Source organism: Trichosurus vulpecula, chromosome 1 (assembly GCF_011100635.1).
Source record: "Trichosurus vulpecula isolate mTriVul1 chromosome 1, mTriVul1.pri, whole genome shotgun sequence".
NCBI lineage: Eukaryota > Metazoa > Chordata > Mammalia > Diprotodontia > Phalangeridae > Trichosurus > Trichosurus vulpecula.
The window spans coordinates 543,340,513-543,364,350 of NC_050573.1; the positions used below are offsets into that span (position 1 = coordinate 543,340,513).

The window sequence follows — 23,838 nt, forward strand, 5'->3', positions numbered from 1 at the left end:
GGAGTTTGGAATTCCAGAGGACTTTATAATTGATCTTGGAGGTAACAGAGAGCCACTGGAATTTATTGAGTGATGTAGTCAAACCTAAACTTTAGGAAAATTTTGGCAACTATATGAAAGACAGATTGGGATAGAGGGAGACTTGTGTCAGACTTCAACTAGAGGGCCATTGCAACAGTCCAGACGACAGTAGAGCATAGTCATTTAAAATGGAAACAGAATCCTTCATTTTCTAAACAGAACTGTAGGATTTTAGAATTACAAGGGAACAAAGAGATCATTTGATCTCCTGTAAACTCTAGCTTTTTGTTTTATTACCCTTAAATATGGCTAGGAGAGTAAAGGAAAAAGCTTGGAGGTAAAGGTTTTTGCTGTTCTGAGTTTCATTTCAGGTCCAACACATTCACTGGTAAGGCATCTGCCAATTTATGAGAAGGGAGGAAAGAAAGAAAGGGAGGAAAACCTGTGGTTAGGGAACAGGGAAGAGGTGTGTTGGTGTGTGTGCCTCTAGCAATGCCCCAGAGCTGTTTGGTTTTTTAAAATTCCCATTCAAATCTGCTTTCCCTCTGTGAAATGGATGAAGGTTTTCCAGGCAAAGCTCACACTTCCCAGAATGCTGGCCTGTAGCTACGGAGGCAGATGTGAATCTGGCCCAATGTATGGAATAAAAGGGACAGGACTGACAAAAGTTACTTAAAGGCTAGCAATAATGCTTTTATGACAAAGCTATTTATTCCCTTTGCAGAATTGGGATGAAAAATTCGAGGAATTAAAATGTCTAAATGGCAGCAGCCATAAAAATCTTGTTATTGGGGGTGGAGTGGAGAGGGAAATCTGCGGTTTCATCAGGATGGGGAACTCTCACAATGGAAACTGCATCAGTGAGCACTGGCAATTTAGCTGTAACATGTTCTTATAGAGTTGCCTGGGGACATTGAAAGGTTAAGTGACTTGCCTAGGGTGGCATAGCCATTCTGTGTCAGGGGCAATATTTGATCCTGGATATTCCTGATTCTAAGATTTTACAGCCTCCTCGTCTTTGTCCTATCTCATGCTTGCATAGTGCAGTACAGTTTTGGAGAATTCTTTATCCACTATACCATATTTCATCTCAAAAAATTTCCAATACGAATAGTGAGAATATACTTATATAATGATTTATATTTACAAAGTGCTATCCTTACCACAGTCCTTTAATAGAAATAACGTAATTATTATCTCAGAATCTCGCTTGGGAGGATTTGAGAGTCCATTTGTTTCCATTTATTCTAAATTTTCCCTCCTAACATTACTGATGAGTTGTCAGCCAGATTCTGTTTGAAGACCTTCAGTGAAAGGGAATGTATAACTCTCCAAAGTAACCTATTCCACTTGGGAACTTGTTTTTAGGAATTTTTGCCTCATGTCAAGCTTTAGTTGCTGAACTGAATCTAACCCAGGAACAGAGCCTCAGCCTCATTCACCTTCAGGACCCAACCCAGGATATGAGATTTAAGTTCTAGACCTGCCACCAGAGTTTCATCTCTGATGAGAGTTGCTGAGTCCAGGCCAAATCTCTCTTCTCTCCCCATCCCACCCCCCAAGTTTAAAGAGAACTTGACATGACATTCGTAGGGAGTTTGGAGGTGATGTATCAAATGGCTGTATTCTCAACCTAAGGCTATGAAATGCTCACCTCCTCTCTTCCTAATCTTGGCATTCTAGAACCCCTGGCAGCTTAAGCTAAAACCAACCTCCCTTCTCTGCTACCACGTCTTGTTTTCTCATCTCCATCCATCCTACTCAGCCCCACCCCTCTATCTGACCCACTTTCATTGTGCCCTCTGGAACTCCTATTCTGCTGTTAATAAACTTCCCTATATCTTAGACATCTTTTCTTTTGGACTTCTCCTACTTTCTGGCACTCATGAGACCTAGCTCCTCCTCAAATTTCCAACTACCGCCTCTAGTACTGAATGTACCTTCTCCCATATCTCACCCCAACATTACCCTAGAATATTCCTTGTTTCTCATTACCCCTTCCAGAGCTTCCTTCTGCTGCCACCACTCAGCAATTTCTCATCCCTCAAAGTTCATTTCATCCAGATATACCATCTCTAGGACATCCTTCCTCCTTTCTCAATGAGTTCAGCATCCAGTTCACAGCCTTCTCCATCCTTTTGACTCCATCCCACTTCATACTTTGGAATCTCAGAAATGGGAATGTTGAAGCACTGATGTCCCTTCAGACACCCTCCCCTCATAGTTTATCAGCTTATTCAATTCTCATGACCTGTAGCGTCACACATGGGCAAACCACTCTGACACTTAAAACCCTTTGAGACCTTACTCCAACCTATCTTTCTAGGCTTATTACACATTCTTCTTCTTCACTTGTCCTAGATTCTATGCAAAGTGGTCTATTTGCTGTTCCCTGCACATGGCATTCTAAATCCCAACACTCATTTCTCTTCTTCATATTTTGACACAGGTTGTCCCTCATGACTGTAATATAATCCTTCTTTACCTCTGCCTTGTAGTAGTGTATCTAGTTTTCTTCAAGGCTTAGTTAATGTGGCTTCTCTTTCATGAGACCTATCTTGATCATTTCAGTTCCTAGTGAGGAAATTATGTTGTATTTATTATGTATGTATTTTGTTTTTATTTATCTGTGTTCATATTATTTTTCCCTAATAAAATGTTAGCTCCTTTATATCAAGGACCTGATTTTTTTTATCCTTAGTGCCCAGAACGGAGCCTGCCATATACTTCAATAGGAGCCTAATAAATGCTTGTTAAATAAATGAATGAGCTGAAACCTGCCTTTCTTTAATTTCTCCCCATTGATCTTATTTCTGTTCCTGAGAGGCAAACAGAATTAATCTAATCTCTCTTCCACATGTGTGCCTTTTATGTACTTGAAGATAGTTGTCATGTTCCCACAAGTCTTAACTTTTATGACTGATTGTTATACGGCAGGGTCTCTGAAAGAGTCCTTTAACTTCCTGCTCCAGGTACTAAGGTCCTAAGAGAAAAGAGAGATGAGAAGTGGTTGATCATCTGCTCAAGACCTTCTCACAAACAAAAACTGAGAAGTCAGTCACTAAGGATTTATTGAGTGAACACTATGTGCCAGGCACTGTACTAAGCACTGGGGATATGAAAAAAGATAAAACCACGGGAGAAAATGTTGTATACATACAAGATATATTCAGTATAAATAAGACATAATCCCAGATGTCAGATCTGTAGTAGTAGGGAGGGCTAGGAAAGGCCTCTTGCAGATGGTGGGACTTAATCTGAGGAAGCCAGGGAAACCAGGAAGCATAGATGAGGGAGGTAAGCACTCCAGGCATAGGGGAAAGTCAGTGAAAAGGAGTATTGTTTTTGAGGAACAGTAGAAGGCTATTGTCATTGAATCATGGAGTATATGGAGGGGAGTAAAATGTAAGAAGATTGGAAAGGCAGGAGGGAGCCAGGTTGTGAAGGGCTTTAAAGGCCAAACAGGATTTTATATTTGACCAGAGGTAATAGGGAGCCACTGGAGTTTAAGGTGTGTGTGTGTGTGTGTGTGTGTGTGTGTGTCTGTGTGTGTGTGTATGTGTGTGTCTGTGTGTCTGTGTAGGGGATAGGGGTGTGATCTGTTTCAAGATGGTTATTGAATTCATGGAAATCACTAAGATTACCAAGTTGAGATGGTATAGAGGGAGAAGAGAAGGGCACCCAGAACAAATTTTCAAGGGAAACCTACAGTTAATAGATGTGATCTGGAAGAAGAACCAGCAAAGACTGAGAAGGAGTAATCTGACAAGCTGTTTGCATTAGGACCTTGGGAGGAATTTGCTAAGTAGCATTCTATCATGAGATGAAGTCCCCTATAAATAAGGCCTGGGTGAATAGCTACATGGAAAATCAACCTTTAGTTCTTGGGAGTAACCAATAAACAGTTAGCCATATGAGCTAGCCACGGGAATGACAGAGCCTTGAAACTCCAGGGTAAGGGTAATTTTGCAGTGACCTGTGGAGATTATGCTAACATATGCTAACAAGTAACAACTATGGAGGCACACAACGCAAATCAGTTTCCCTACTAGAGAAGGTTAAAGGGTTTGAGGAATAACTTTCTATTTTCTAGGTTATCGGGGAGGATGGAGTGTTCCTTGAAAAAAATCAAAGCAGTGATTTTAAAAAGTCAGAAAGGGAAAAAAAGAATCTGAAGAAGAATCTGACAAAAGGTTGGAAGATAGAAGAACGTGAAACAGAAGGGAAAGACCACTGGATCTTTGGAACTCTGTAATCAGTATAGTGATTTTCCCATGTGGAGGTTAAACGTGGCACTCCCAAAGCACTCTCACAAGGAACTAGTTTCTTTTGCTCTAAGGAATGATGGTGTGGATCCAGGGTTGTCACCAAGATAGCAGTTTTGCAATAATGTTTAATATAATAAAGATGAGGAGTGGTGGTTGGTGACTCATTTAGGAATGCTGTGGTCTGTCAAATAGAAATGCACAAAAGAGAGGTATGTTTCCTTTCTGGTCAACTTCCCAAGGCTTGTTAGATCAGATGACCACTACCATACTCTGGTGAATCTTGAGCGGATAAATGATGTGACCAGAAGGAACCATAAAAATCATTCCTAGAGCTTATGAAGTCTGGAACAAGAAACTGAAGACCTTTATGGTGTGGAAGGTGCTATCAATTGAAGACAGGGAATTCAGAAGAGGAAGGAAGATTTTGGAGAAGATTTAGATTTATGGGTCACTGTTGAAAATATATGCGTGATGAGTTTTTGTTGGCTAGGAATGGAGGGCCAATAATATATACATATACATATATATTCATAGACACGTATATATACATACATACTTGTGAAGTCTTATGAATCTGATAAAAAGGCTATAAACTGATAATATTGTCAGAGGAAGATAACTGTTAAGTTGAGTAACAGGGAGAGTAATAACTTAACCACTAATTCAAAGTGAGGCACCATCTAAGAAGGAATGCAAGTATAACATTAGAACTCAATGCACAAAGCATGAATAAGAAGGAAGATGAAGTAAAGATCTTAATTGAATTAAATGCATTTAATTAAATGCACATTAACATAAATAAATCCATAAATACTTAATAAGTACCCTCCATGTGCAAGGCACTATGCCAGCCAATGTGGACAAAAAGATAAAATTAAAAGTCTCTCTACTTCTCCACCCCTACCCCTCCAGGATGTGTTGTCAAAAAGTTAGTTTATAAGTTGTTAAGAAAAAAGAGAGATGCATCCTTCAACTTTGACATTTTAGTTTTTAACAATGACTATTGTATTTGACCAGAGTTGTGTTCTCTCCATGTTTACGTATTATAGTCATTGTGTATATGTTATCTGAGCTGTTTTCTTCACTCTGTGTCATTTAAATCAAGTTTTGAATTCTTCATATTTATAACTATTTATGATGTAGTACTCTTTCATTACATTAACTTATTATAATTTATTAAACCATTTCCAAATTGTTGATCACAAATTTTGTTTCTAGCTTTCTGCTATCACAAATAATTCTATGCTTTAGTATTACAAAGTGTTTTTTGTACATGAAAGCCTTTTCTTCCCGTGAAAATATCCTTGGTATATAGTCATCCTTGGTATATAGTAGAGGAATCTTTTGGTCAGAGGACACTCAGTTGCTTTTTCTACTTGCATAATTCTGAATTGTTTTTCCAAAATAGTTAAATCAATTTACAATTCTACCAACAGTGAATTAGTGTGCCTATTTTCCTGCAGCCCCTCCAGCAATGTGTTTTCCCACCTTTTTTGATCTTTACTAGCTAGATAGGTGTGAAGTGATACTTCATGTTTATTACAGTTTGCATTTCCCTTTTGAACCATAGTGATCTTGCACACTTTTCAGGTGGCTATTGATAGTTTGTATTTTTGTTTTGGTTCATATCTTTTGACAATTCATTTATTGGGGAATGGCTCTTAATTTTATATTGAAACTCCCTACAGATGTTGGATGTCAGACTTTAATTAGAAATATTTAATGCAAAGATTATTCTTTATCTGTGTCTTTTCTTCTAATTTCCATTAGATTATGAGCTCCTTGAGGGCAGGGACTGTCTTTTGCCTTTCTTTGTATCTGTAGTGCTTAGCACAATGTCTGGAACATGTTTGATTAATGTTTGACTGATGCCTTAAAAGCAATATTTAAAATTTTTAAATTTTTAGTAATATTAAAGTTTTTATTAAAAACTGGCTTTCCCCTACGCAGGATAGGCTAGGTTTTTTTCCTTTAAAGGTTTTTAGATATTCCTTGAGACTTGGTTGGCTTAGGAGGCTAAGATCTCAGGATATCTATGTCATTTTCTCATTAACTGAGTATGAAACAAAAATAAAAAAAACTGGGGAATGCGGTGTATTCTCTCTGAGGTTTGGCTTATGAATCATGAAAGGTAACTCAGGCAAGAAAGCCTCATTCAGCTGAATCAACTTGAGGTGTCCTCAATGTCTATCTTCATTGGATATAGTTCTCCTGCTATGGTTAAGTAAATGGCCCAGCCTGGAACACCTGTCCTCAAGAAGCTTATCGCTGAGACTTGATAGTACAGAATTCATGACTAGAATATGAAGAGTAAACCTCATTCAAAAGGAAAATGAAAACAAAGCCCAACAGCAAGAGATAGAAAGAGAAATTCCATTTAAGGTTACTGTAGACATTATAAAACATTTGGGAGTATACCTGCCAAAAAAACCCTGGAAACTATGTGAACACAATTACAAAACACTTTTCACACAAATAAAATCAGGTCTAAATAACTGGAAAAACATCAGTTGCTCATGGGTAGGACAAGGTAATATAATAAAAACGATAATTCTACCGAAATCAATTTACTTATTAAGTGCCATACCAATCAAACTAACAAAAATTATTTTGTATTGGTAGAAAAAATAATAACAAAATTCATCTGGAAGAACAAAAGGTCCAGAATATCAAGGGAATTAATGAAAAGAAATGCAAGCTAAGGTGGCTTAGCCATACTAGATCTTATATTGTATTATAAGGCAGCAATCATCAAAACTACTTGGTACTGGCTAAGAGATAGAGTGGTAGATCGGTGGGATAGGTTAGGTACAGTAGTCAATGACTGTAGTAATCTACTGTTTGATAAACCCAAAGACTCGAGCTTCTGGGATAAGAACTCACTATTTGACAAAAACTGCTGGAAAAACTGGAAAACAGTATAGCAGAAACTAAGCATAAGCCAACATCTTATACCATACACCAAAATAAAGTCAAAATATGTACATGATCTAGATATAACAACTGGGAGAGCAAGGAATAGTTTACCTATCAGATTTATGGAGAGGGGAAGAATTTGTGACCAAACAAGAGATAGAAAACATTGTGAAATGCAAAACGGATGATGGTGGTTTGACAACAATAAAAACAAAACAAAAACCCTTCCAAATAATTAATAATTATTAGTTATTGGTTTTAACTGTTAAGTGGTATTGGCTTCCTTGATAAATAGGGGTTTTCCTGTCACTTGAGATCTTCAATGACCAGCTGACCACTTGAGCATGACTTTCTATTAGGAATTCCTAGTTGGAACAGGGTTAGATTATATTATCTCTTTGGATCCTGAGGTTCTTAGTTCTCCTCACTTCACTTTGTATAAGTTCTTGTAAGTCTTCCCATGCTTCTCTGTATTCATCATATTTATTGTTTCTAATATTCCAGTATATTCAAGTACCATAATTTAACCATTCCCCCTAACTGATGCGTATCTTAGACCAGGATCAGCAGAGATTGAGGAAATCAGGCAAATAAAAATGACAGCTTTTTTACTAAATATGTATTCTAAAAATTCTACAAAAGATATAGAAAAAAGACACAACAAGGTAAAACTGTCAAGGTCCATACTCATGTGCCCAATTCAATAAATAAAGCAGCCTGCTTGGGAATAAATAGTTCATCAAGTCAGAAGAGCTGTCTTCTCTTACTGATATTGGTTTATGTAAGATTCTCCCTAACCGGGGCCTTAGGGCATTTAGCCTATTCCTATCCTGGGTGTTCATGACTAAACACTACATATAATCTTTAAATCATTAGGGCCATGCACCATGTCCCAAGGCCTGGGTAGAAAGAATAACTCCCAAGACAATGACCATCTGTTTTGTTTCTAATTCTTTGCTTTTTGCAAAAAAAAGCATAGCTGTAAAAATTTAGGTGTAGATGGGAATTTTCTTCTTGTTACTGACATCCTTGGGTATGTGCCTAGTTAGTGGGAGTTTCTGTAAGCAAAAATAGTCAACAGCCTGGTATGGTAAATAGAGAGAGAGCCTTAAAGGCGAGAAGACCTGGGTTCAAGTCCCACCTCAGACACATATTAGTTGGTAATCCAGGACAATGTTAGATTATGCTGGAGACTGGTGTGCTGGAGCCAGCTCATATGGTAAATTGTTAAATTTTCAGTGTGAACATTTATACCTTGGAACTTGCTAAATACTACAGGCTGGATTTATCATTTTGCTGATTGTCTAGACTTAAGAAAATGATAGAGCAAATGATAATAATGGAGATTAAACTTAAAAGTATTATGCCTACATGCTTTCTCTCTCCTGCCCTCTCTCCTCTCCTCTCCTCTCCTCTCTTCTCCTCTCCTCTCCCCTCCTCTCCTCTCCTCTCCTCTCCTCTCCTCTCCTCTCCTCTCCTCTCTCTGTCTCTCTCTTGTCTCTGTCTCTGTCTGTCTCTGTCTCTCTTTTCTCTCAGGGAGCTGGTTGTTAAACATTTGCCAGTACACCCCTGGTTTGAGAGTATCTTTACCTAGGCCCAAGGCAATGACAGAAAAGAACAGGATAAGCCCATGGGACTCTAGAAATCACATTTCTGGTGCTTAGTGGTTAAGCAGGACTTTCCCTCGACAGTGGAAACCTGTCCTGAAACTTGGCAATCAGAGCTGAGGGAGACCTTATTGAGGAGGGTTGGTGATGTAGGAGACTATTTTATTGACCTGTGTGTATGTGAGAGTCACAATGGCTTGTTAGTCTCACCTTTCATCTCTCCCTCCTGAACCCAATCTTTTTTTTCTTAGATTTGGTCTCTTTATCTTGCCCATACTGGAAGTGCATCAGCCACTCATGAGCCTGATTTTATTGAAATCATCCTGGAAACTTTGACCTGCCCTGTTTCTGACTTGGGCTGGTTCACCCTTCCTTAGGTAACCTGGAGGTTCACCATATCGGTGCCATGTTTAGTGCAGGCACTTAATCAGTTTTAGCTCTACTATACTTCAGAACTCCAGAGCTTTTGTGATCCACCAGCCTCAGCCTCCTCAGTTGTGGAGATTATAGGCAAGAACCACCAAGTCTTTACTCTTACCACGGCCTTCAGTTCTTCGATATCTTCCTGGTCTTCCAGTCTATTATCCTCCTACATTGGGACAGCGGGAGCTCATTCAGTAGGGGAGTCAAAATACTAAAATACTCTTCACCAAAAAAGGGTATACCTCTAATGGAGAGAGGGACATTCTCTTCCTTTCCTTCATAGCTTTGACCCCCTTATAATCAACCCATTCAATTATATACTGTCTTCTACCCCGGAATCCTTTGATTTTTTTTGCTGAACCTCAACCATGAATTACCCTCTCCCTCCCAGGCTTTTTTCTCACTCCTCCCTAATGCAAATGATTTTGATGCCAACTGTGCCAACTGATTTATGTTATCTATCTTCCACTGGACCAACACCATTGCATGACTATCTTTTTATTCTTTTTTGAGGGACTCTTTAAAATACAAGTTTCTCATCCTGGTATTTAAAGCCCTCTAAAAATTGAACTAAAAATTATTTCCCTTAGAATGAATGACTTGGATACTTACTGGCTCAGTGATATGTGCAGTTACTATTCCAGCTACATAATACCCTGGTGTTCCTGCACTAACCAGAGAAATTACAAACCACCAGAGTATTAGTAAACCTTCCTAGTTACACATTGTTTGATCTATGTCAGATGTTCAGGGCATTTTTCAGGTTGCCATTGCCCTGAGGGCAAGGGAACTTGAGCAGGCTATATATATGATCTCTTTTCCCATCCTGTATGATACCTGCCACACTAAAGAGGCTGAGGCAACTTGGGGAAAAGTTTTAGGATCTAGAAATGAGTAGCAGGTGAGCTGAGCACAGAGGCTGATGTATCAGGCAGTTATCTAGAATGCTAATTTCTGGTTACTATTTCAGGGGATGCCAAGCCATAATGTAGTTGTCCTGAGGTCATGAGTCACACCAAAATTGCAGGGAATATAGTTTTTTCCTAAATAAAGACCTCTTTTTCTTGCAACATCATTAAAGCATTCAATAGTATATGGTGCCTCTCTAGTTAATGAATAGCCAACCACAGAAACAAAGGTCAGGCTCATGTCCCTTTAACCTCCTAAGTTTGCTCTTAGGCCTGGCACTGTTTCTTGCATCATATCAGAAAAATATAACATCTTCTTGGTCTAGAGTTTCCCTAATTTCCCATACCTTAATGGATAACCTGTTTTTAAATAATTTTCTGCTCAACACAAATGTAAGAGTATCTTAAGATACTATTTTGTATCCACATAGACTTTCAGAGGTAGCAGGGTACATTAGAGGTAATTTGAGCAAACACAACCAGAAGCATGGATCCATTTACAACAACCCTGAGACACGGCCACTAAGTCTCTGCTGGAAGTCCCAGTGTCTGGGAATTCATTCATTTTGGATATTGGGAATTGTGAGAAATTCAACTCCCGTGCAACTGTATAATCTATCTTAAAGTGACTTAGAATAGTAGAGTTGGATGGAAGACATCTTCTTCTTAAGTTCCTACTCTTCCACCAAGCAGAGTTATTCCTCTTCCAATTGATGGCCCTTTAGATGCTGAAAGGTATTTCACTGTATCATATCTCATTGTCTTTGTTTCTCCCCGACAAACATCGCTAACCAAAACTTAGATGAAATGTTTTTGAGTCTTGGTAGCCTCATCATTCCTCCACTGCAAAACAAACAAAAGAGCAGGTACAAAAAACAATATTGCTCTTTGTCTCTTCCCCCTCTCCCTCCCCCTAGTTCCACTTAACCTAGTCTTCCCCAGGGGGCTGCCAATTCTTTTCACATACCCTTTTGATCATCCTACTGTATCCTGTCTTTCCTAATCCAATTCAACAAATATTTATTAAGCCTTTTATTTTGCGTAAGGGGATGTTGAAATGACATGTAAAGATGAAAAAAAAATGGTAGTATTCTCAGCTCTCAAGGAACTCACATTAAAAAAAGACTTAATTTTAATTCAGGGTTAAATCTGAAGGAGTTTTTGTTTGCTATTAATTTTTCCATGCAAAACATTGTCTGTTCTGTTAGAAAGATATGGTGGATATATATATATATATATATATATATATATATATATATATATATATATATATATACACTTTCTGATACAATTTGTAAGAAAAACTAATTGCTAAGGACAAGATGGCCAAGAACCTTTTTTCTTCCCCTCATTTTGAGTATGCTACCTTTTCTCCTTGTTCTACCCAAATCCTACTCACTTGTTTTTGGAGAGGGAAAACAGGGCAATTGGGGTTAAGCGTCTTGCCCAAGGTCACACAGCTGGTAAGTGTGTCAAGTGTCTGAGGTCACATTTGAACTCAGGTCCTCCTGACTCTGGGGCTGGTCCTCTACTCACTGAGTCACCTAGCTACCCCCCACTCACTTTTCAAGGGACTTTCTTAAATCTCACCTCCTCCATGAATCGTCTCCTTTACTATTCAAGCCCTCATGGATCTCTTCCTTGGAATTAAGCACTCTCCTCTATTGTTTAAGATTATTTCATATATTTTGTTTTCTCATCTGGCTTATGAACTTACTGAGGATAGATAATGTGACTTACACAACTATCTCGCACAGCACCTCATGCCATACAGAGCAGATATCAGGTGCTTCATGAATGTTTGTTGTTACTTAAGTGGCCCTAATTTCTTCATCCTCAAAATGAGGCCATTCATATGATCCTAGATTTAGATCTGGAAGTGAATTTAGAGGTTATCGGGCCCTACCTACCCCCTGATGTTATGCTCCAAGTCACACAAGCAATAATGAGCAGACCCAGGATTTTGGTCCATTTTCTTTGATTCCTTCTCAGGAGTGCTAAAACTCAGAATGAGCTGATACCTTTGATATATAGCACACACCCTAAAGCAGCTAACTATCCCAACACCCACTTTTTATGACTAGTTGGGTCCCCAGAGAGTGGCTACTATATTTCTCATTTGGTTTCTAGAGTTAACCCTAAGGGATGGAGGGCTGTTTTTCTATTGAAACAGCTTATAAATCCCTATGGGCAGCTAGGTGATGCAGTGGATAGAGCACTGGCCTGAAGTCAGGAAGACCTGGATTCAAATATGACGTCAAACACTTACTAGCTATGTGACCCTAGGCAAGTCACTTAACCCTGTTTGCCTCAGTTTCCTCATCTGTAAAGTAAACTGGAGGAGGAAATGGCAAACCACTCCAGTATCTTTGCTACTTTAACAAAAGACCCTAAAAAGGACATTGGTCAGAGAGCAGACTGATGGTAGAATTTCAAGTCACTTAATCCTGTTTGCCTCAGTTTCCTCATCTGTAAAGTAAGCTGGAGAAGGAAATGGCAAAACTCTCCAGTATCTTTGCCACAAAAGACCCTAAAAAGGACAACTGTCAGAGAACAGACTCATGGTAGAATTTCAAGCACCATGACCACTTAAAGCTTTCCACAACTTGACTCCTTCCTGCCTTTCCAATCTTCTTAGACTTTATTTGGAACAACTCTATGATATACCCAGCCACACTGGCCCCATTGATCTTCCTTGCTCATATCATTCCATTTCTCCTGTCCCTGGGTTCTTCCTCTGACTCACCGCTGTGCCTGGAGTGTTCTCCTACCCCACCTCCACCTCTTAGAATCTCTGTCCTCAAATGCCACCTTCTCCAGGAGACCTTACTCTCTATGATTGCTGGCACTGGAGTTATAGGACTTGACTTTTTTGTTTTTATTTATTTTTAATTTATGACATAAAGCAAATATTTCCATAACAGCGGAATAATAAAAAAGATAATTGCACATGAAACTGCAAATCTAATATGTACAATTTGTTATTCCATTTTAATAAATAATAAATTTATCATGTAAATTTCTTTTTTTTCTTCCCCTCTCTATCCCTTCCAAGAGATGGCTACCATTAGACACAAATATATATGGGTATTCATATGTATGTACGTATGTGTAATGGTAATCAGGGCAGGACTTTTTTGCTGTTCTCTTTTGGGATGCCAAGGCCATGAAGTGCCTTTAATGAGTCTTGCCTTTGTTTGAATGGGGCAGGTAAAGTGGACCCCTCTTTGTTTTGAAGGGTTTCTCAGCACTAAGACAATTGGGAATCATTGATTTGTATATGATGTGGTCCTAGGGATTGAGGAACTTTCCCACACCCTGGATGGTGAGCCCCAAGTCCTCAGGGTCCTGAACAGTGTATATGTACTGGAAGGTTAGCATTTAACTTCTGGGTGCACACTCATTGAAAGAGTGTGGGTGACAAGACTCTGGGCAAGCCAATGAAGCAGCCCCCTTCCCAGCTTTGAAAACCCAGATGCTGGTACTTCTCTTTTTGTAACTATGTATGTGATTTGATCAGACAAGGTCTGCCTGTTGATCTGTTTGCAAATTTGTATTTGCCCTGAGGTTCAGGTGGTTGATCTTCCCCCACCCCCACCCTGCACTAAGTGAATGATATATGTATGTTTAATAAAGTGAGATTGTTAACCCCTTAAAGTTGCTTTCCTTAGAAAAGCAGATCAAAGAACCTGTGTTGGCAGCCCTTCTGTGTGCTGGTGTTATTGGTCTTATACAGCCACAGTAGCTGGTAGCAACATTTGTTATTACAGTATGTAAAATCATTTCATACATACTTCTATTTATCAGGTCTCTCCCTGGATCCAGATAGCATCTTCCTCCATTATATCCTTTGTGGTTAATTTGGATATTTATAATAGTCAAAATAACTTAGTCTCTCAAAGTTATTCTTAAAACAGTAGTGCTGTTACTGTATACTTGATATTAAATCTTACCTCTGATACCTGCCACCTGAATGAATTTGAACACGTTACACCTGGTCCTCAGTTTCTTCGTCTGTAAAATGAGGAGGTTAGACTAGGAGGTGTCATAAATGCAGTCAGTAACACTCTCCAGTGCAGCCTGAAGCTGATTAAAATGTAATTGGAAAAATTTAGCAATTCTCCTTCAGCTCCCTACCCATGATGTTATAATCCTATGACTTCTCAGCTTTATGGTAGCTAAAAGGAGAAACTGGGAAAGAGATACACGTGGCTAGGAGAAAATATGGAGTGGATTCTATTTAGAGAAAGCTCAAAGGCCAGAGGTTTGAGAGCAACCTTCTAAGAAGACTTTTTAAAAAGAAAAATTCGTTATATGGATGAATATCAAAGGAGGCTGCTTGGCACAGCAAGAGGGACACCAGACTGGGAGTCAGGAGACCTGGGTTCTAAATCTAAATTGGCCACTAATTAGCAGAGGAACCTCGGAAAAGTTTTGCAATCTTTGGCCTCAAAGCCCTTGCTAGTTCTAATATTCAAAGGCTTCCTCTTTGAAGCTGAATTCAGGGATGAAAAGGTGATGGGGAGGAAGTGTTAGGAACTAAAAATTAATTTATAATTTATTTCTCAGATATCATTGAGAAAACACACACACACACATACACATCACACACACAGGTGCCTAAGGGCTTTATTTAATTTTAACATTATCTCCTCTAAACATACTGTAGGTTTAAGGTTAATGTTTTCACTTAGTATTTTAATAAAAAATCATAAATATAAGTAAAGTCCACATATTTATTTAAACCATAAGTCATTGTTATTTCTGGGGAGAATGGGTAAAAAGCCACATCTTGAAACTTAGGAAGCACATGGGCCTTTATTTTTAATCAAGTGACTGTGGTACAATCTGGTGACATCTTCTTTAACAGCAGGAAAAGTAAATAAAGGGCAAAAATCAATTTCTAATATGCTGAAATTGCAAATCAAGTGATGAGGTAACAACCTTGTGACTTCTTTCCTTTCTTTCACTTTTCCCCTTCTCTACAAACTTCCTTAATTAGCCCAAGCAAAAAGAATAAATTCCTTCCCAAAGTAAAGAGATTCATCCATCCATCCAAAACACATTTATTAAACACTATGTGTCGGCACTGTGGGAGGCATGGGGAGATACATAGTTTAGATTTTGCATAGTTTCTGTCTTCATGGACCATTTAGTTTGGAAAAGTCATAGATGGTTGGATATAATCTTGAGGAATTTAGTCCCAAAAAATGGCATTGAGAACAAATGTTGAAAATAATTTGTCTCCTCACTCTGAAAAACTTTCTGACAATATTTTCTTTCTCTTTCATAGCAAACAAAAGCCATGAGAAATATGATTTTGTCAGCACATTATAGTGAGATTGCTCTAAAAGTCCAGGCTGAAAACTCATGTACTTATGCACAAGGGTTTGTAGAAAGAGTGCTGATCATAAGGTCACTAGATCTGTGCTCAAAGTCTGTGCTCCGAAACCTACTAGATAGGAAACTTTACGCAAACCACTTGAGCTCATTGGGGCCTCAGTTTCCTCATCTATTAAATGAGGGGATTGGACTAAATGATATGACAGGTACCTTCTCGCTCCAATATTCAGTAACATTAACTTATAATATGAAATGTAAATAGTACATTTGTACTTAAACTAATTACTTGATACAGATTTTTTTTAAATCTATGATTTTATTTTATCAGAACAAGGATTAAGAGTAGAGCATTACTTAGGATACAAACACACAGGAGGAGTATAATAATGGAACATATGATTTTTTTTTAAAAAACGAACTCACATACAGCAGAAAATGCCATTTTCTGTGGCATGCGAGTATTTATTTTGTGATGAGTTGTCATGTGCATTAAATTGATGGTTTCATGCAGTTAATGGACAGAAACACAATAGGGGCTGTTTGCAAACTCATTAGGGTCCATAAATGTCTTATCCCAGTTCTGAATTTTATTGTGTAGTTTATTACTATTATCATAGTTTATTCAACGTATTTATTTGCCATTTGAGAATATATCATTGTAGGACCTTATCAATCTTCATTTATAATCCTCTGTTGGTGAGTAGAAACTTGTTAAATATCACTTGAATATAGAATTGTTCTATTTGTTTTCCTGAACCTCAGCGTGTTAAAATTGTCTTGTTCTAGTCCCCTTGACCACTCCCCATTTCTAGTCAGTATAGTAAGTTTTATAGGTATAAAGGAGGCAATAGCAGGAAATAAGATTATAAAAAGGAACTGACAAGTCATGTTCAAACCATTTCAAAGATCAAAGGAGCACAATTTACAAATCATATCATGTATTAACCAAAATTCACATCCTGGTAATTGGCACTGGATTTGGGAAGCAATCCAGGCATTGTTTTTCAAGATTCTGGTCCTGTGATATGTAAATTCCAAACAAAATCCAAATCTCCACAGTTCCAGAGCACAGAACATCAAGAAGTTGCTGATAACTTTGAGATGATTGTATATGTTAGTTAACTGACCCCAAGGTAGCACACAAAGGACTTGATCTGTTCCCCCTCCCCCCTCACTCTTCCATCTCCATTGGGTCCATGCTGCCTAGTGCTCCCAACTCTAATCCATGGTTAAATGAATGATTTTCTATGATTATCCCCTGACCCATCCTCTTCCTCACACTGCCTCCCTTCTCCATCCCATTCCCCTGTCCCCCAGCTGAGTCATCTACCTCTGCATCCCTCTCCACTTTTCACCACTTGTCTCTATGCCTTATGAAAGTGTGAGTGCTGCCCCATTTCCTGCTGCCAAATGTGGTCTTTCCTGAGGAACCAGGTGTGTCTGCCCTGATTCATAATTTCATAAATTATCAATTCTCTCAGTTATCTTATCTGCAAAATAGGAATTATAGTACTTACACTATTTTATCAAAGATTTGCCTCAAAGGGAAAAATATTCCATAAACATTAAAGTTGTATAGAAATGCAAATTAAAATTAAATATTAATGATAATATTTATATGATTATTTCAGTGCCTGAGTACATTATATATGATAAGTTCTTAATAAATGGTCATTAAATGAATGGATGAGTAATTGATTTTTTTTAAAAGAGTTTATTAGTTTTGTTTTATGTATATGTGATCTGATCATAACAATGAGAAATTATGAATAATTATGTGACTTTGATTGCACTTATATAGTACCTTAAGGTCTTCAAAGCATTTTATTTTGATATGGTATGATCTCTTTAGATCCTGTGAGAAGAATTTTAATAGCACCTAGGATAAACACCACAAAACAGACAAAAAGCACCCTCAAATCAACTTTTTAAGACAGATTCAGTTGTGAGGGACCTTGACTTCAGACCTTGGGACACCAGATACTCACTGGGGCGGGGCAGGGGGGAACAGATGCTGGGACTCCAGCCCCTTTGAGTAAAGAATTGGGATACCACAAAGCCACAGCCTCTGGGAAACTTCTACCAGAGGAGAGAGAAGATTCTACTGGGGTATAGTCAATGATAGAAGGAAGCAACACCATCTGGTAGCTTCCTATTTTATCTAATTACTTTTAAGTACTAAAATACTAATGCTCTTAGTGTATGTTAAAATTCAGCACCCCGATGCAAACCATTGGTTACTCAGCTCTAGCTAGGGATTTGCCCATGAGGTAGATATTAGAGATAATCTCCAATAAGATAAGCAATCAATAAAACTGAAGTCTCCAAATGTCTACATGCAACTGTACGAAGTACAAGAAATGAACTAGAGATCTTAGCACAACAAATTAAATTTATTGCATAGTAATGATTGAGACTTGATAGGATGGGACCCATAATTGGAACATGGCTCTTAACAAGCATTTATGTGGTGCTTTCAGGTTTGCAACACTCTTTAGATATGTTAACTTGAATTAAATAATATAACATAGGTACAAAGCTTTGCAAACCTTAAAGTTCTATATAAATGCTAGCTATTATTAATATTATTATTGATTTTTTCCTTCTTTTTAACACATTTTGTTGTTGTTTTAGTGGGTATGTGAGGAATATGGCTCCCTTCTATCTTCTCACTTTGTTATCAATCAGTGAGCATTTATTAAGGGTTTGCCATGTGCTTGATTTCAAGTACTGGGGATTGGTAAAAGACAGTCCCAGCCTTTAAGAGGCTCACATTTTAATGGAGGAGACAACAAGCAGACAGATTTGTACAGATAAACTACTTACGGGATAAATAGGGAAGAATTAACAGAGGGAAGGCACTAGTACTAAGAGAGATTAGGAAAATAACATTTTAGTTGGGACTTGAAGGAAGCCAAGGAAAGCCATGAGGTAGAGATAAGGAGGAAGAGTATTCCAGGCCTGGGGGATAGGATATCTGACATATCAGATCAGTTTATCTTGGAGGTTTCTGAGCAGGGGGCAACATGATTGAATATGCTTCTGACTCTCCTTGGACCTTTATGCCATAGTCCAAGGGAACAGAAACTCATCACAAAACCTATTTTCCATACTACTTTTTGATCTCATATGCTATATATACAACCTGCCTCTCTTCACCTCATCTTTCATGCTTTTATGCAGCACTAGCTTTCCCTTTCTCAACCAGTTATGACCTTCAGGGCACTGTACCCTGCAAGACCTTAGCCCAGGCAAGAAAAGAACTCCTAGCTCCTTCTGCTCAATGGGATGGGATGCTATTATTTTCCCTCTAGAATATAGATGTAGCAACAATCTACATTCTGTTTGAAAAAGGTTCAGAATAATTAAATAAATCAATAGAGAATTATATACTCTAGTGAATGGAGAGCAAAGAGGTCTGGGTTCCAGCCAGGTTCCAGTCCTGACTAAATCACTTTATAGCTTGTGTCTTCCCCATCCCCCATCTCTAGTTTTCTTATTTGTTAAAGTAAAGTTCTAGGTAAGATTTAATGTCCCTTTCCATTTTAAAAATCTGTGATTAGAAATTCTGTTTTCAGGGTAGCTTTCTAATTTTGTGGAGTGAGATAGTCAAACTTCAAAAGAATAAAGATAAGGCAGTAGGGAACTTCCAAGTATGGGCTGTTAAATTAAGCAACACCTCTAAGGTTCAAAATGAAATTTCTAAGCCTGAGTCTTGTTCATAGCTGTGCAAAACCTTAAGAATTTCATAGTGAAAGAAATGTCTATGTAAGAAAACAAAATTTGAAGATCCGGATCAAAGGCTTTTTAGAAAGGCTGTGAAAGACTTAACAGAATTGTAAAGGTTTGCTTTGATACTCAAAACTCAAGTCAAGAGCAGAATATAAGTTACTCATCAAAATACTGCTGATGCTGCCTGTAACCCTTTTTTCCATCTCTCTCCCTCTCTCCCTCCCTCTCTCTCTCTCTCTCTCTCTCTCTCTCTCTCTCTCTCTCTCTCTCTCTCTCTCTGTCTCTCTCTCTCTGTCTCTCTATTTTACTCCCTCTCTAGCCATTTGTCATTCTCATTCTCTCTCTGTATCCGCCTCTAGCTATCATCACTCTATCTCAAGCTACAGAGTGCTCTGTTGGCCAAATTAATTTGCAAAATAATGAACCCAAGATGGCAGGGATCTCACTGAGGCGTGGGTTCTCATTGGTGATCCAAACAAGTGATCCAAGGCAAAAGCTAAAGAAGAGAAATCAGGTGGGCCTCTGAACATTCACGATTGTTAGTCATAGGAGGTACAGAACTGGAAAATCATGACCTGTCAGCTGTTTAGTGGGAATTTTGTGGTTGGGAATGGCCAACTCTGTGTTAGCATCCTGCCTTGAAGAACTTTCATAGGGAGATCAATTTGGATCTAGAAGAGTCATGTTGCTAACAAGTATCTGAGGCAAGAATGGAGCCCAAGTCTTTCTGACTCTAAGTCAGTGCCTCTCAATTCTGTCATGCTACCTTATAAATTTGTTAAAGTATCTATATCTGTATCATCTATTATTATTTCTACCTATATATGTATATAAATATATATTTATATGTTCATATGGCTATTTAAGCTTAAAACTGCACCAAGATTTTTGGGACACCTTGTATATCTATGTACATGTATGTGTATCACCTTTCTACATAGGTCGTATAGATTATATATGTGTGTCCATTATTTATGCATATGTATCTTCAGATTGTGTGTGTGATACTTGTATGGCTGGCCTCTTGTGTCATTTTTTATAAGGTAAGAAAGAGGGAACATGTAATTGCCTTAATTCCTGTGGATTTTTATAACTTTAACTGAAGGAAGTAGGCTCAATTTCACCAATGAATTAAGTAATGTGGAGGTCTGCTCTGGTTCAACCAGTTAAACCAGTTGCAGAACAAACAGGTCACTGAATCACCTTTTCCAACCATCCAGTGGGTAACTGGCAGTTATTCTGCAAAAAAGCCCTCCAGCTGGTGAAATGAATTCTGAGACTTTGCAATGTCCGATTTATTAGTCCTCCCTCTCCTCCACTCTTCTACTACAAGAATAAGAAGCAAACATTGATTTAGACACTATTATTTTCCCAGACCTGTCGTAGGTACTCTGAGGAATGTAAAGATAAATGAGACAGCCCTTGCCCTCATAGAATTTATAGTCTAGAAGAGGAGAGGAGGAGTACACAAATAGCCACAATATAAATCAGAGGTTTAAGCAAAATACTAAGAGGCTGAGAATCTAGTTTGGGATTAGGCAACATGTAATAGTGAAATAGTAAGGGGAAATACAAGAGAGATACATTTTGGACTTTTTGGAGACTCTTGAACATCACAATAGCATCTGGATTTCATTCTGCTGGTGATGGCAAAACTTTGAAGGCTTTTGAGTAGGCAAACAACATGATTAAAGCTCTGGAAATATGGTATAGTGTGGAATAGAAGGAAGAGAGATGAGGCAGGGACACCAGTTAAGAGGATATTAAAAGAGCTGAGAGGTCATAAGACGTGTGCAAAGAACATTGCAGAGACAGAACTGGTAGAATTTTGCATCTAATTGCATAGCTGGTACAAGAAAAGGGAAGGGTAAAAGATGACTAGAGATTTAGTGCATGAGTGACTCAGACAATAGTGGGAAGCCAGGAAGAGGAACTGGTTTCGAGGGTGGGGAGGAGAAATGAACTTGGTTTTGGATATGATGACTTTGTGGTATGATTAAGACGTCAAACTGGAGACGGTTAATAGGTAATTGAAAATAAGAGATGGAAGCTCAGGAGAAGAGTAATCGATGAGAGTGGATATGAGCCCCAAGTGAGGAAATGTAGATACAGAAGGTTAAAGACAGAGTCTTGGGGAATATCTACATTTGTGGGGAGAGGAACCAGGGGAGGAGGTAGAAGGCTATTTCAAGATGCAAACAAGGCATATAATATCTCACATTTATAAAAAAGCATTAAGATTTCTAAAGTACTTCATATATATACATACATATACATATACATATATTATATATATATATATATATATATATACATTCCTACTGGATCCTTAAAACATTTTTCTGAGGAAGATGCTATCATTTATCCTCATTTTACAGTTGAGGAAGCCAGGACTCAGAGGGATTAAGCAATTTGCCTAGGATCACTCACTACAAAATGTCTGAAGCAGTATTTGGACCCTAACTTCCTGATTTAGAGTCCAGAGCTCTAACCACGGTGCTCAGGTGGCACATACTTGTGGATAATATAACTGGCAAAAAGGAATAATAAATATAGTCCAGTTATGAGTAATTTGCTAACATAAGCAAAATCTTAGCTTTGGTTATGATAGTTAATTTCATATAATGTTGGCTGAAACCAAATTCTGTCAGAAAATTTAATCTGGAAATATAAATATCCTTACAAAACTCAAATAGTTAATCCTTTACTGTTACCATTGATGACTTTTAGTGAAGACCGACAATTAGTAGTGAATGTGATAATCTTTCTTCTCTAGATATAAGGAGAGGTTGACTTTTAAGAATCCAACACCTGCAGATTTCCGTAGATCTAGACTAGAAGCAAGTCATTGATCAGCATTTGGAATTTGTAATAGTTTTTCAAAGTATAAAGTGACCTGTGTTGAATAACTAGGTGGAAGAGAACCAAGGACCTTTCTCTGGGTAACTGGTTCATCATGGTGGTGTGGTATGGTGGGGAAAAAATGCCACCTTTGGAGACACAGAACCTAAATTCCAATCTCGTCTTTGTCACCACCTTTGTAACGTTGGACTAGTCACTTCACCACTCTGGACCTTGGTTTCCCTCTCTGTAAAAGGAGGGGTTGAGCAAAATGGCTTCAGAGGTCCCTTACAGCTGTAATTCTGTGAAACTTATTTTTGCTTTCTTCTAATCATGTCTCAATATCTGAACAGGAACAATTTACAATTTGATTAATTTTAATCGATTGAATTATCTGCTCAATTCCATTTCTATATGTGTACTCATTCATCTTAATCTAAATATTCTCTCATGCTGGAGAAACGGATTAACTTTCTTTTGGACAATCCCTCCTCTAAACCTATCAGAGTACTTTTCTCTTAAGATTGCCTCAGATGTGCAGGTCAGAGAATTTGACTATGAGAAACTAAAGGAAAAACAATCCTAACTGAAGACATCTTAAGAATATAGGCAACTCTGATCGTTAGATTCCTAGCTCAGGCACAAAAGGATCCCAGGTTATTTACAAAGGATGCTTAGGACCGATTACAAAAAGAATTACTAGAAGGGAATGGTGCTGGGCTGTTTCTTCAGCTTTGACAATATACCCTGTGTATGTTGAGAAAGGAAGAGCTATATTCTATCACCCTTACATAAAGCCTACAAGAGAGTTTTCTTCCTTAGATTAATGACTCTGACTTTTAAGTCAGAGAATCTAGTTGTGAGAAACTAAAGGGAAAAAAACCAAATATTTCTCAATCAAAGACCTATGAAGAATTGCTAAACCTTCATCCATTGTTTCTATCCACCATTACACACAGCCAAAGCAAATAATAACTAAATAATTCCCTTCACATTTTCATAAATCAGTTAATTCAAAGAGCACAAACAGTAAGATACTAGACTTAATAATCATACTTCAGGTTCTGCATGAGAACTTACCAGACATATGTGGAAAGCATCTTGGTTCCTTAAGAAGAGAGAGCTTCTCACTCTCAGGTAACAGCTGTCCCTCAACTGCAAACTTGTAACTAATGAGAACTCAGCCTGAGTGGGAGCTCATCTGCCTCTTCTGAGTCCTCTCCCTGGCTCTTAAGCAAAAACTGTTACCATGTGTTTCAAGTAGCTCCGCTCTTAAATCATGTTTTCTTCAGTGAGAAAAGGCAAATATGTAGTCAAACATTTACCAGTGAAATGTGATCATATGACTTCTTCCTGATTAAGTAACAATGCTTGCTGTTCTTTTGGGTTCTTCCCATTTTCCTGTTGGAAAAGCAGGAACTTCAACTGATTGTCCTCCTCCATCACATGGTCCAAAGTGAAGCTATGATTGAAACCCATAGACTTCCTTTCTGCTCCAACGGAATGAGCATAGATTTAGAACCTCAGTTCCAATCCTGATTCTGCCATTTACTGGTTATAGATAAATCACTTCACCTCTGTGGGCCTCAGTTTCCTCATCTTTAAAATAAGAGTGTTGGATTAAATGATTTCTCTAGTCCTTTCCAATTCTAAATCTAGGATTCTATGAAAAGAAAGAAAATTACCAGTTCCACTGAGCCTGTGAGCATTGGGAACCATCTCAGCATAGACAGATGTCTCAGATCCAAACCTGGGTCTTAATCTAAAAGTTGCTTAATA

General features: G+C 38.1%; 1 protein-coding gene across 4 annotated transcripts in view; it reads right to left on the reverse strand.

The window, feature by feature from the left end:
* Positions 1–23,352, reverse strand: part of LOC118834067 (stimulated by retinoic acid gene 6 protein-like) — an 88,179-nt gene extending 64,827 nt beyond the window's left edge. For 3 of the 4 annotated variants that reach the window (XM_036741514.1, XM_036741513.1, XM_036741511.1), the window contains exon 1: positions 23,140–23,352. In XM_036741514.1, coding sequence (XP_036597409.1) covers positions 23,140–23,159 — 20 coding nt within the window. In that variant the 5' untranslated portion in view covers positions 23,160–23,352. Of the gene's footprint in view, positions 1–14,096; positions 14,158–23,139 lie in introns of all 4 variants that reach the window. The other variant, XM_036741512.1, reaches the window with a different exon arrangement.
* Between the last annotated feature and the right edge of the window lie 486 nt (positions 23,353–23,838).